The sequence below is a fragment of the Castanea sativa genome, chromosome 1 (assembly GCF_040712315.1).
Source record: "Castanea sativa cultivar Marrone di Chiusa Pesio chromosome 1, ASM4071231v1".
Lineage (NCBI taxonomy): Eukaryota > Viridiplantae > Streptophyta > Magnoliopsida > Fagales > Fagaceae > Castanea > Castanea sativa.
In genome coordinates, this window is record NC_134013.1 from 53,928,472 (window position 1) to 53,943,502 (window position 15,031).

Genomic DNA, 15,031 nt, shown 5'->3' on the forward strand with positions numbered 1-15,031 from the left:
AGAAAAAAAATGGCACAAAGAGGTGTCATCCGCCAGAGCAAGTTCGATATCTCCATTGACAGCATTTAAAGAAAGGGTTTAGTTCCCAATGAAAGAGTTAAGGATCCCATAATATAAAATTAAATGATTATCCTCGATTTAGCCTAGGGTTTTGAAAACCCTAACACATAGAGGGTGTAGTCAATTAGAAGATATTGGACGGTGATGTGGAGGAAGACATAATAAAAATCAGGATGCCAGACAAAGTTGTTGAAAGATTATGAAGGGAATATTTGGGAGGAGGAGGATATGTTAGAAGAATTAGAATTTACAATGTATGATTAGGGCTTAGAATGCGTACACATGAAAACAAACAAAAACCCCTTTGTGGGTCTCTCTCTCTCACACACTCTCACTCTCACTCAAGTCAATGGGGGCGTCTTTCTATACTTAACATATTATAATATAATAATACAAATTCAAAATCTTCTCCATGATTTTGTAAAGAAAATTATATTTTAAGTGAAAGTAAAAAAAAGAAAAAAAGAAAAAGTAAGATGTCCTGCGCGTTTACTCTCTTATTATGTTTTGCCTGTCCATTTATGTATGGAAATGAGACCCATGAATATTATTATTTTGTATGAAAAAAATAATATTAAAGAGAAATAGAAAGTGAGAGAGAGAGAGAGAGAGCGAGGAGAGTGGGGGAAAAGGAATCACACATGAGGTTGTCTTTCTCTCTCTAACATTTTTTAACCCGTCGTCTCCGGAGAAGGCAAATCCAAAGTGACCATATTTTTTGGTGCATTTTATGGGTTTTGACCATATAGAGAGAGAGAGAGAGAGAGAGAGAGAGAGAGAGAGAGAGAGAGAGAGAGAGAGAGAGAGAGAGAAAGACCTTGTGTTCTCTTCTTCTTCCAGTGTCATTTTCCAAGATATACTCTCGAGAAACACCGGACCTATATCCCCTCCTTTTCCTTTCCTTGCCTTTCTGGATTTTTTTTTTAATCTTCTTCCTTTGCTTAGTAACAAATATATGTACAATAATATTATATATATAAAATCTCTATCTCTTTTATCTCCTCCCTATCCCTACATCTCTCCCTTTTTTTTAAGCATGTCTGTTTGTTTTAGAAGATAGAAGATTTTTTTTTTCTTTTCTTCTTTGCTTTGGTTCAAGTCACTTTGAGTTCTCCGCCTTTTGTCTTAAAAAGCATATCAAGCTTGCAGTAGTTCTAGCTCTTTCATAGCTTTCCATATATTCTTGGAGAAAAAAGAAGAAGAAATTCAAGGAGAGCTCAAAAAAGATTGAAGACCCACTTGTGAAATAGTTCCAGTTTCTTTAGAATAAAGTTGAATTAAGCAAAGGAAATTAAGCCATTCCTATTCCATTTGGTAAAGGGGGATAATGAAAATGCCCTTGGATGGGATTTTCATTGAACCATCTTCAACCCCACTTCCTGATCTTTCACTACACATCAGTCCTCCCAACCCTTCTTCTTCTTCTTCTTCACAAATTTGCAATACTAGCAATGAAGTAGACACTAGGAGGACAACCGAGTCCCAAGCTCATACTGAGCTCTCGTTAGGGAGGAATTTCACAACACCTAATCCTTACCAACAACCAAGGCATCTTGTTCATCATCATCACCACCCTAACAATCGGTTAAACCACATGAACCATGGAGTACTCGATTTGTCCTCAGACGGGTTAAAGCCGATCAAAGGGATTCCGGTCTATCAACACCACCGTTCATTTCCTTTCTTGCCTGTGGACCAAGTCCACACAACAAGAGACAAGGAAGCTAAGATGTGCTACTATCAAATGCCTTCTAATAATCCCTCTTTGTGCACTTCCTCCTCGTCTGTGTCTCACGCTCACTCATCACCTTATGGAGGGGGTTTGGATGCCATGTCAATCTTAAGCTCGGGGCCTAATGCGTCGTCTTTGGCCGCGGCTTATAATCGTTTAGGGACTGCAACTGCAACAAGGTTTAATGGGCTTTCAACAGATGCTTTCAAATCTCACCAATTGCACCATCATCATCACCATAATCAGTATGGGGTAGGACCTTCAGAGGTTCCTCATGGGATTGGGATGATGAGATCAAGATTTATGCCTAAGCTTCCAACAAAGAGGAGTATGAGAGCACCAAGAATGCGCTGGACAAGCACTCTCCACGCTAGATTTGTTCACGCCGTTGAGCTTCTTGGTGGCCATGAAAGTAAAGATTTCATCTTTTCCTATATAAATATATGTTCTCTTACTTTTTATATCTTTTTTTTATTTTTCGTGTTGAAATTTAGATTTTTTTTTTCATGGGTGTTTTTTCCTTTTTGTCTAAAATCTATTTGGGGAATGAGTTTCAGGAGCTACACCAAAATCAGTTCTTGAGCTCATGGATGTGAAGGATCTCACATTAGCGCATGTAAAAAGCCACTTACAGGTAAATATCACAAAACCTCTCTCTCTCTCTCTCTTTTTCTGTGTCTTTGTTTGTGTAGCTCATTCATCTAGGGCGGTGTTGGTCCATCCCACCAGCACAATAGCCGATGAAAGTAGTGAATTAGAGGCTAGTGAGCTTTGTTTCAGTCTATAGCTTCCGAGAGACCAGACAGAGTACAGCTTCTGCTTTCTCACAAACACACGAGACAGAGAGAGAGCAAAAAAAAGCAAAGTATAATGATGACAGACAAAGTAGTCATCATTTCTCAATAATACACATCATTATAACCTTATCAAACATCAACCTCGTGATTAATGATGAAAGCAAGACAAACCCAGAAAGCCCACAGAAAATAGAATAGCACAGAGAAAGAGAGATCTTAATTTTTATTTTTTTCCCCTTTTTTTTTCTTCACATTATTATTATTTTTGTGCCAATATATTTAATTTTTATTTCATAATCAAAGTGTTTAATATATGTCTTTGCAATTCTTCCCAATCACTTTGCAGATGTATCGAACTGTTAAGACCACGGACAAACCTGCAGCGTCCTCAGGTAACAATTCGTATTGCTTAGCCTTCACACCCTTTTCTTTTTTTAAATTAGCAGCCTTAACTTTTTCTTACCCCTTGTGTTGTTCTTTTCCCTTTTTTATTTTTTTATTTTTTACTGAGCCCCATTTGGAAAAGGAAAAAAATTCTCTCTTTGTCATTTCCTTTACTTTTTACTAACCCTATTTTTTTAATATAAATTCTAAAACAGAAACTTCCATGAGTACTATATACATACATGACATTAGTAAAATTGATGAATGCAAATTCAACATTCATACATACATACATGTAGTTACACACATTCAAGCTTCACTATAAGCATGCATGACTAGTTAAATATTGTAATGAAAGTGTTTTTTGGTTTTTCTTGAAGGCCAATCAGATGGATCTGGAGAGGATGATATCTCACCAATTGGGAGCAATAGTGAGCTTGGCCTACGTCATTCATATAATGATCAAAGAGGACCGTCTGATCATCGTCCTGTGCAGCAAGATCATGTACTTGACTATGCTTCCACCACTCTTTGGAGTAACTCTTCAAGGTACTAATATAGCTTTCTTCATCAATATCTGTCTCTCCCTTTAATACACCCATGTATGCAACACTGTTGTAGCGGCGCCCCCCCCCCCCCCCCCTTTGTTAAATTATTATTTATGCTATGCAAGATTGCATGTATGTACTACGCTTTTAAGTACTGAATTCCTTTTGCTTTTTTTGCATGGTACCTTGGCTTAGAAACCAAAACACACGTCCACCATTTTCTGAAGAATAAAAAAGGGTTCTTGAGGCAGCTTTTGCTTTATTTCTGTTTGGTTTTCTCACTCTCTCTTTTTTAATCTTTTGTTTGAGAAGATTTGCATTTATGTTGAGATGAGATTTGTAGCTTTAATGGGTATCAAAGAAAAGTTAGAGACACAATCAAATGTTAATGAGGATAAGCGAAAGCAACCACATATAACACTTTTTTTTTTCTTTTTCTTTAGAACTATGTATATCATATTACAGTTTTTATTATTATATAAATTGATGATTTTATAGTTTATTTTAATTGTGACTGTGTTGTTTATTAAAATCTGGTTCTTATTCTCTCTCCACGAGGATATTGCATATATGACCAAAAAGACCAGTACTCCCTTGACTCTATAAGAGTAAGTGCTAGCTTTCCTCTTTTCAAGGTTCAAAGCAACTATATTCTAATATAATTTATATATAAATCGTACATGGCACCAGCTTCCATTTTAAATGTTCTCCATGCTTCCATTAAATTTCTTCCTTCTATTCTCCTTTATTTTCTTTTGAATATTACAATCTAAGAGCCCAGTTAATTTTTGTCGGCTAAGAATTATATATAACGACTACAAGAGTGATTAGATGGAGTTTAGTCTTGTCTTGGGACTTGGGACTTGGGCTACTACTATAATTATTTTTCCTTTTTATTTTTAATGCATCTATAGTTAATAATGGCTCTAATTGATTCAATTAGATGCTAACATTAATGCTTCTCTGCACTTTTGCTCTGTCATTGATTCCCTCGGGGAATGATATGAGGTACTATCTATATAGTATTCAAAGATATTCTAATTTCTCTCTTAAAAAAAAAAAATATATATATATATATATATTATAATTTCTCAACATCTTGTTTTCTTTATTTTATCTCATTTCAAGTGCCTGCTGCTAAAAGTAGCTGATTGAGCGTACTTGATTGTTATACTATTCATATGGACACCATAAATAGATTATTGGTTTATTATGAATACTAATTATCTAATTCCTTTGGAAAGGTCATATAGTTAATTGCTAGTCACCAGCATCAGGATCTTCTATTTTGTCATCATGTAACATAAAAAGAGGGAAGAAAATAATAAATCTGCTATTAAATATGAAATCTATGTAGGGAATTATCTTTTTCTATATTGTAATTCTTTTACCGCAGCCCTCATAATGCCATTTCTCAAAATTATGGAAACATATATAAACTTAAAGCAAAACTACGCTCTCCTGCATGGAAGAATTGGATAATAACATTTAACCACAATGCTCTTCACGAGAATGGTTAATATAGTCTGATTTCACTTTTTTTTTCTTTGTTGCCATTTATTTAGTTGGGTATATAATGAAATGATTTTAGAAAACGTACATCTAAGATCTAACTATGTGCTTTAAATATGTATAATCTATTTCCTGTTACCAAGTAAAGTACTTATGGTCATTTACAATACTAAAATAATATTTCCTTATAACAGATACTCACTTAAAAGCTTCTTTACAATCTTATAGTAATAATTACATTTATTTTAATATGTATATATAAAAAAGAAAGTGGTTTTTACAGTACACCTAACTAGGGTTTTTTTAAAACTTATGTAATTAATTAGGTTTTAGTAACTTTGTACATGGCGCTTTAAACATCATTAAGAAATATGAAGATTGAAAACCCAATAATTACTCAGATTGATGTATGGTTGGTGAAAAGAAAAACATCATAAACATCTCATAATTGGTCATAGTAGACATGGTTTGGAGAATGAAATGACTTTTTGCACATTACTTTTGACTAATATAAATATCAATCTCAGATGAAATTTTCCTCCGTACGTAAACAATTATATCATGCGTAGAATATGTAATGCATGGTGTTTTTCATAGTACGGTGAGTTGAAAATTCGTAGTAAGGGAGAAGAGTCATTCCTTCCTAAACAGTAATGTACAAAGTTGTTTGATTTACATGGTAAGTCATAAATCAGAGTGAGGTTGATTTTATAAATCTTCCAAATCAGAGATAGTAATGACTATAATTCTACTTCTACATACGCAAATACCAATAAACTGATTAAAATAATTGCCATAAGTTAGATAAAGATCTATTTTCGTTCTTAAGAGGATATTAGCATATCAAATTTATGGACTCAAATGTTTATGTTGTGAGCTAAAAGTACGTCATATATTTCCAAACCTAGAGAGTTGGTTATAACCATCCTATCTACCCCATATAGAGTTGGTTAGCTCTTAGATGAATATATGCTAACCTTTCTTTTTATCAAATATGTAGATACATAGCAGATATACGGAAAAACCATTGCATCAAATTGAAACTCCGATAGCTGGGATGGTCAAAACAATAAGGGAAGACTAATTCTAACTAGGCAAATACATTACTACTATCAAGTTAGAGATGACAAGTTTTAAGCATGGGAATGGGGTGAACGATAACATAATAATAGTGTGCCCTCACTCATTACACTCAGTCCTTAGATGGTGATAGCTTCCCGTGCAAAGGTGTTATTCTGTTGAATAGATTTGACCTTTGACAAGGGTTACAACATTGGAATGGTTGCAACTGTTAGGAATGACACAACTCCTTACATGATTATGATGATTATAAATAGGCACCAAGATTAATTTTCAGGTCATTTTAATCCTCCATTCTCAAACAAGGTTGTTACATGTGATACCCATCCTTACGGGACCATCATCCATGCACCGTGACCAACACAAGTAAAAATGGACAAGACGTGATTTCTCTTACTCTATGTTAGTTGAAAAACACTTGATATTCCTGCTTTCATCTCTATTAGTATATCAGCTTAACAACAATTTCCTGTAATATATATACGAAATGCATTATAAATATGATTTTGCACCTCATCTTCGTTATGTTTGAATAGTTACATAGTATAGATATATCCTGAAACCAATTTGAACTCTGACATGGTTATTATTTGTGATTATCAAATTTTATAGACAAATCCACTTTCCTTCTGTTATTTGTTTGTGTAAATTTTTCTAAAGTCTCATTTTTTAAAGTCACATATATACTTTTGTCCCTTTTCAGCAAATTAGAATTTAGAATAATAATCTAAAGGCACGCCTAATCTTGTTCACAATATTTAAACAAACTAGCTTGTGAATCTCAGCAATTGCATTGACGTATTTAAGTACAACTATATATACTTAGATAAATTGTGGCACATTAAAACAAACTAGGTGCAGTAGACAGATGTTGAAGTCTTGAATAGACAGGCGCCGTCTAGCTACATTAACTTGGCTTTATGTAAAAACTGAGTTACAGAAAATATCCATGTTTGAAACTTTGAAATTGCATGTGAATTTGGAAGATCTCGGTATTAGAAGAAAAGGCAAGTGAGGACTCAAGTGTGCTCCAAATTTCTTGGATGGAAGTGAGACCAACAATAAGGAGTAGAATCTCATTGGAGAAAAAGGAGGAGATTAGGAGTCTCATAAGAAGTTGATCTTGACGAGTTCAGGAAAGGAAGACATGATTTGTGGCTGAGGTGTTATTGATAGATTTTGTAGAAGGGGCCACAGATTAGAGCCACTAAGAAAGCCAAGGACGTCTTGACCTCAAAGGTATGGAATCAGTTGAGTTTTCTAGTAGAGGTAATTTTTGTTGGTAAGTTTGATAGATAAAATGGTGAGCATTAGTCAATGAAGGAAGGAGAACATTAGTTGGGGAAGGTTCAGTTGGGTGAACAGAAGAAGAGTTGACTCTGATCCTAAATTGAAGCACGCGGTGTTTTGAATATATTGCCACTTACATGGTTGAGTGGTGTATGTGTTATATCTATATTGAAAAATACATATAAGAGATAGATAAAGATTGCAAGAGTTTAAGAGTCTTAGGAAACAAAATACAAAATATACAAAGGATGAGATTAGCTCAATATTGTACCTATCCATAAAATAAAAATAAAGCTCAATGTTGTGATATAATGAAATTTGATCAAGTTTATAACAATTATTATATAAGTTATGAAAATTCAGTTATTATGAACATCTACTAAAACTGAACAATTAATTTTTTGAAACATGGTAAATTTTTCATTGATATTATACTTAAGTCAATGATAAATTTTGGTGAAATTTAGATAAATTTCAAATGGATTGAAAGTGGTTTTACATTTGGACATTTGGAACAAAAGTAGTGTGGCTTCAAAACATAATTTGGACACTTAATTTGGGATAGAGGCCTTCTAACTTGTTGAGTATCTACTTTAATTATATTATTTGATTGTAACTCGTGTGCTTACATACAAAAACATTTAACAATAAATAATGAGATAGTCTTATTTAGGTGAGTTGGGCGGCCATCTAAGTATTCGTGTTAAGTATTATGAATAAATCAGTTGACATTAAAAATAGAATAATAAATTATATGCGTAGTGTAGAATTAAACAATAAATCGAAACTAATTAAAATTCAATTTGAAATCTAACTGTGTTTCAACTTTAATATAAAATATATGATAGATTATATAATAAGGGTGGCTGAAATTCAGAAACTTTTCTGCTTGATCTACCCAATGAAACTATTGAAACTTTCAGTCTTGACTAGTTCTGTCGTAGGCTTAGTGTTAAATTAAATGCATTTAGTAAATAAATACAGTCTTTCTTAGAGTCTAGATGTTAATTTCAAGTTTTTCTTTCCTTTTTGTATTAAGAGACATTTTTTGTTCCTTTTTTCACTCCCAGCATTACTGACATTGGGATTGGATAGTCATCCTTTATCTTCTTTGTATTCATTTCAAATGCAACCTGAGTAGACATAACTTCACCTTTTCTTGACTTGAAATTGGCACAGTATTCTAGTTGCAAGCTTGTAATGTAGAGGTATAGTTGATGGTCCAAAACTACAAACCCAAAGCTCGACTAATTGCATGCCTATTGACTAAATGGGAAACAAAATAAATTACTGTCTATTGTGTGAGTTTATTTTTGAGTTTTGTGGTCACCATCACTCTCTAATACTCACCTTGGTTAAACATGTGAAGCCATCGTTTTCAAGTGAATATTTTCCCTAGCTGTTTCCTAACGCTGTCCAATTTGTTTCTTCTGAGAATCAACTTCGAGATTGTAAAGAGCGTTTTGTTTTGCATGTGGTGGACCTTTAATAAGGCTTTGAGTTCATATATCTTTTTCATTAAAATCTAAATTTGAATTAAATAAATATTTTTGAGTTCATATATCTTTTTCATGCATGTATCTTCTTCAAACATGACTGAAATTCTCATGATGATGTCAAATAATTAACACTATAAGAAAAATTCTACCTCTATCTCTTCACTGCTACTGTGCAACATGTATGATAAAATAAATAATATACCAAAATAGTTTCGGGCTAACTCAGTTTTCAAAAATGCAGTAATAGAGACGCATGGCCACAAGCTAACTCCAGTGAAGTAGAGGTGCTAAGACCAGCATCCTTCGATTCACAACAAAGATCAAGAGGGCACCATATACAGGTACTGATTCAAGTATTGGATTCCATTGTACAATATGATTCACATATGCTGCTAAAAATTCATATAGTATCAAGATAATCACATATTTTTTCGCCGTTTGGACATGTTTTCACATGACCCTATTCGCAGGAACATTTATTCAATTGCATACATTCACGTATACTTGATAGTAACCAAATTTCCAAAACATGACAGGAATGTGATTCAACCGAACTGAAGAGCTACTTAGGGTCAACTTTGGATTGCAAGAACCCAAGCTTGGAGTTCACATTAGGCAGACCAGATTGGCAGGGCAAAGAACATGACTAATTCATGACTATCTCCTCTTTGTCTTGTTTCTGATTTTGCATTCCTTGATGACTAGTTAATTATCTTCATGAATGAGAAGTCATAGATATATAGAAGGGTGTTTGTGAGGAAGAGGAAACCATAGTTCTAGTGTTAATGCAAGTTGAATCTTTCGATTGGACGTGGAACCTATTTTGGGGCTTGTTATGAGTGGCTAAAGCTTATGTGACAGAAAAATATGGAAAATAAGAAATAGTAGAAGTGCACACAGGAAAAGAGAATCACATAATAAGGGGAGCAAATTCTAGTCACTTTTAAAGACTATTCCTGTGGGTGGCTTTATCTGGGTAGAGACCAATTAGTATGTGATACAGGTAAGCACGACCATGCTAATCATCTTTCAAGTTTCAAAGTAAGCGAGTAACTAATTAACTTATTCATGGTTATGAAAGTTGGCTGAGCACTTTCTTCCAAATCAACCATACCTAATGCTGGTTTGTACTCTATAGCCAACTGTAATGCTGGTTTCCATTGTTGTCTGATTACTTGTAAGTTTGCAACCTGATCACTTGTAAAGCGAAAATTGATAATAAAAATGGGATCATTCCAATTTCAAATTGCTTTTTGTTAAACATCGAAGACATCCAATTTCTGACTGAACAAAGCTGTCTAATACCCAACTGTCTGATACCCAACTATCTGGGTTTTCTTGGGTGAGATTTATTGATGAAATACTCCACTCAACAAAACAGAAAAGGTATGCATTTTGTTATGTCCGAAATACAGAAAAATAAGATACAGAAATATGCAGCAGCAGAAAAGGATAAATAAGCAGCAGTAGATTAGGTTGTTGTTGTTTCTATTGGGAAATATAGACATCGGTTAATAGAATTAACAAGTTTTAAACTCAAGTTATTAATTAAATCTATTATGAATAATTCTTATTCAAATAAACAAACATCAATATCATGCACAGCGGAATAGTAAATAAAACAAGATACGATGACTCAAGAAAACCAATGAAACAAACTAGTTTCACAGTAAAAAACTTGGAGAGAAACCTTCTCAAAAAGCGATCTACTATAATAAAGAGAAATTTCAGATCTTGTACAAAATATTAATCCCTAGACTCTACAATCCCAGTAAATGAACTTACAGCTGAAACCTTCTACCGATTCAAAACCTCTGAACTCTTCAATATATGAACACTCCACCCACAACACAATTGAAACCTCCAACTGACCTCAAGAACCTCTTGAAAGTTCTCCTCATAGTAGCAAGTCTATGGTGGTAGAAATGACTTCAGCTTCTTCACCAATAGAATATTCAAATCTACTTTGAAACTCTTTGGTTTGGTGAAAAAAAAAATTTTGTTACAAAACTCTAGCCGCATAAACGGAGTGTTTCTCTCTCTTAAGAGTCTCCTAATAAATGGCTTATGATGTCCTTTAAATTCCAGTTCAAACAAATCTCAATTCGAGCATCAAACGAATAACTTATGGGCTTTTTCGTGTTGCTGATTTATACTGATCCACGAAGCTCGATAAATCAAGCTACTATCAAGCTTTTATCAAGAACAAAATCTCGATAGATCGAGCTTGTGTCGAGGAGGCAGTAAGTTTCTAGCTTCTATGAAGCTACTATTGAGGTACATGTTGAAATTGTATTTTTCTTGAACTTTTCTTAAGCAAATTTTGTGTCTTTAAGTTAGTCTTCAATTACAATTTTGATACATATCAAAACTCAATAAAAGACACATAATTTTTCATGGCTAACAATACCAAAACACATAACCCTAACAATCTCCTCCTTTATCAATCTATGACAAAACCTCAAGTACAAAAGTAAGCTTAATACAATAATAACCCGAATACAATGAATGAACCCGTATTCAAAGACACTAGCTTATCTAAAAACAACCCGTCTTGAGAAACCATAGCACGAACTAGGATTGACTTTTTTGATTGGCCTCATATCTGTCTTTCCTGAAAGAACTTAACAAACATGTTATGCGCACCTTGTGGAAAACAATGACAAATAATAAACAAGTAAATTGTGTTTTGTCACAGGATATATGTCAATTACATAAAAAATTTAAACCTAACAGTCTCACCCTTTGGCAATCTATGACAAAACCACAAGAGTACATTGAATGTCCTAGAATACATTCTACTCAAGATTATAAAATAAGTCTAGTCTAAAATATCTAAACCTTGGAAGTTTTTGCAAGAAGAAGGCTCAAAATCTTGACTAGGCTTTAACTTGTCTTTCCTAAAAGGCACTAAACAAGACGCATCAAGATACCATGTGGAAAACAATGACAAGTTAAATAAACAAGAAATATGTGTATAAAATGAGAAAAGAAACATCACATATGAGATAAAGAATGAAACACATACATCATCATCATATATAAAAACAACACATGATGTATATAAATGGTTACAAAACCAAAAGATAAACAACACAAAATATATCAATATCAAGTTGTATCAAACTAACTCTCCCCCATTACATCAAAAAAAATTCTTCCCTTTAACATGAAGTTCTCCCTCTAAATCTATTACTCCCACTGAGGAAGGACATTCAAATCTCTAATTTATCCCCCTTTTTGACATGATTGTCAAATAGCATAGAAAACCAAAAAACTTGACTAGAGACAGACATAAAACTGACATAGAGGAAACAAGGAGAACAAGAAATCATAGACCTACAAAAAGAACATGACAACAAGATGTTATGAACACAAAGGGAGGGAAAAAATGTAAAACTCAAAACTCCAAAAGACTTTTTAAAGCAAAAACATAACTTTTTGTATTTTTAAATAAAACTCACACTAGTACAAGTGTAACTTTAAATGGCCAAATCACATTGTAACTATACATTGTATCAAGAGTAGCAAAGAATTATGTGTTGTGTGTGAAACCTTATCAAGAAAGCATAAGTTTCACATATATGAAGAGTAACGATATAAGAAAATCAAATACATCCACACACAATCATAACCATTTGACGGGGACCATCATCTTTAAGGTACATCATATAACTCCAACATCTCTTAAAAATATGCTTGCAACCATATATATAAGCATTTTGATTCTTTTTTTTTCAAGTTCTTTGCATATTTTTCTTTTAAGTATAAAAGGCATATAATGCAAAGGCACACAAGAGAGAAAAGAAATAACCAATTGTGTTAGCCAAACATCATTTTCTTATTATACAAGTGTTACACCTTGCCGAGCACGGATTTTATGAATTGCAAATAAAAGATTAACCAAATCTTACAAATCACATAACAAGCCACAAAGCTTACATTGCTTAGTTGTGTATAAAGATACTCATCTAAGCTACAAGAGATACATAGTTAAGAAACCTTGTTTCAATGGCCATCCAAAGGTACACAAGTACCAGTATACACAAACACACACTATTTTTGTATTTTTCAAATATTTCTTTATTTTTTTTAAAGCAAAAAATAAAATAAAAAGAATTGAAAAAAATAAATGCAAAACAATACAATTCATGAAAGCAAATTCTAAAAACAGATATGAAACCAAGCATGAAAGTCCTACTTTAGATGGGAAGAATTAAAGCAGAGGAAAAAAAGAAAACAATTAAGTCTTAGAATCCTTCCTCACCCACACAGCTTTAGTCTTGGGTCGTGAAGATGAAAATGCACGTGTCGTAGTATGACTACCAAATGACATAGAAGAGTTAGAATTCTCTTAAAATTGAGTTAAAAAGCTCAAAACTTTTAATAACTCTCCAAGCAAAGGTGTGGAACCTTGAGAAGAAACCGGAGACCGTTTTAACACTTGCTTATGAGAATACAGCTTGAAACAATTAGGACGAGTGTGTCCAAATACACCACAATGGTGACAAACATAAGTAGTTTTAGAATTACTAGATTTCCTAGAATGAGATCTAACAAAGGTTTTAGAATTAGACATATCAGTAATAGATTTCTTACCTTTATCAACCTTTTCAAATTGAGACACAAAAATAGTTTTTGAACTAGAAGCTATAGAAGAAGAAGGGCCGGAGAAATCATCATATCCTAAGCCAGTCTTATCAAAACTAGGTTTTTGAGCACTCAAAACTTCATCAAGCTTTGCATTAAACATCCTCTCTATTTAAGTTCTAGCTTGACTAAGATCAACCTTAAGATTCTTGACCTTCTCTCCACAATAAGAGTCTTATCTAATTTGACTAACAAATCAGTTTTTACCTCAATAAGCTCTTTTCTATGGAGAAAGGAGGTCTTTTCAGATTTCATGTATTCGATGCACAGCTTATCATAGGCTTCCTAAATGGTCAACTTCTTAGGTGCTTCATCATCGGAAGAATCCTTACTATCACTAACATTCTCTACAATTACCTTCTCAGTTATGGCAGCAAAAGTCATATAATTACTATATTCTTCCTCAAACTCATCAAAAAGATCACTCTCAATATAACTCAAGGTGGCAACCAAAACTTTACCTTTTGATCTGTTGGGAAATTTAGACCCCGGTTGATAGAATTAACAAATTTTAAATCCAAGTTGTTAGTTAGATTTATTATACATAAAATTGTTAAAACAAACAAACATCAATATCATGTCAAAACTAAGTGCAGCGGAAAAATAAATAAGACAAGATATGATGACTCAGGAAAACCAATGAAACCAACCAGTTTCACAGTAAAAAACCTAAGGGGAAACCTTCCCGAAAAGCAATCCACTATAGTAAAGAGAAGTTTCAGATTTAATACAAAACTTTTGTCCCTAGACTCTACAATCCCCGTAGATGAACTCACAGCGGAAACCTTCTACCACTTCAGAACCTCTGAACTCTTCAATATATGAACGCCACCCTTTGATGCACGAATCCTAGTACGTGACTAACCAATTGCGCAGATCCCAGTATGCGACTTCAATCACCAACTAGAGAAGAAGATGTTGGCTGCAAAGTTCTTCACTTCATCAACAATGAAGATCAAGAAGCACTTAGTTACAAAACCCTAAGGCGCAAAGACGCAGTAGCTTCTTTTTGAGAGAATAAGGCTTCAGTCACCTTTTGCATATGTTCTCCTTGTATTCTCTTATATGACGGCCTCTAAAATAAGTCTTATCTATGCCTAGGGTTGTGAGAAAAGAAACCCTACACAAATACAAAAGCCTGGCCCAAAAATCAGATCTGAAAATTCTGATTTCCATAACCTCGATAGATAGCATCTGTCGAGCCTCCTTAAATCTCGTTAGATGGCTATCTGTCGAGCAGCTGTCCACCAGGTGTCCAGCTTTAGTAAACACCTTTTCTTCTCTTATTTCTTGGTCCAATCTTCATGGCTTTAATACTAGACTTGAACAACATGTTTTTTGAAGTATTAAATACATCCTAGATCAATCCAAATACTAGTAGAGTGCGTTTTGTCAAAGGATTAGCCAACTACATAAAATATGTCCTTAACAATCTCCCTCTTTGGCAATCCGTGACAAAACCACAACAAACAAATGAAC

The 15,031-nt window shown here is 33.6% G+C and overlaps 1 protein-coding gene across 3 annotated transcripts; it reads left to right on the forward strand.

Moving 5' to 3' along the window:
- Nucleotides 1-682: 682 nt before the first annotated feature.
- Nucleotides 683-10,148, forward strand: LOC142638862 (transcription repressor KAN1-like). Of its 3 annotated transcripts, none has more exons than XM_075812927.1 (6): nt 684-2,204; nt 2,350-2,426; nt 2,936-2,981; nt 3,354-3,522; nt 9,144-9,243; nt 9,439-10,148. In XM_075812927.1, exons 1-6 carry the CDS (start codon nt 1,388-1,390, stop codon nt 9,550-9,552), a joined length of 1,323 nt encoding a protein of 440 aa, XP_075669042.1. In that variant the 5' UTR covers nt 684-1,387; the 3' UTR covers nt 9,553-10,148. The 3 variants fall into 3 exon arrangements, with proteins under 3 accessions (XP_075669057.1, XP_075669042.1, XP_075669051.1); XM_075812936.1 differs by having other exon boundaries at nt 688-2,204; nt 9,144-9,186; XM_075812942.1 differs by lacking the exon at nt 9,144-9,243 and having other exon boundaries at nt 683-2,204.
- The last annotated feature ends 4,883 nt before the right edge of the window (nt 10,149-15,031 follow it).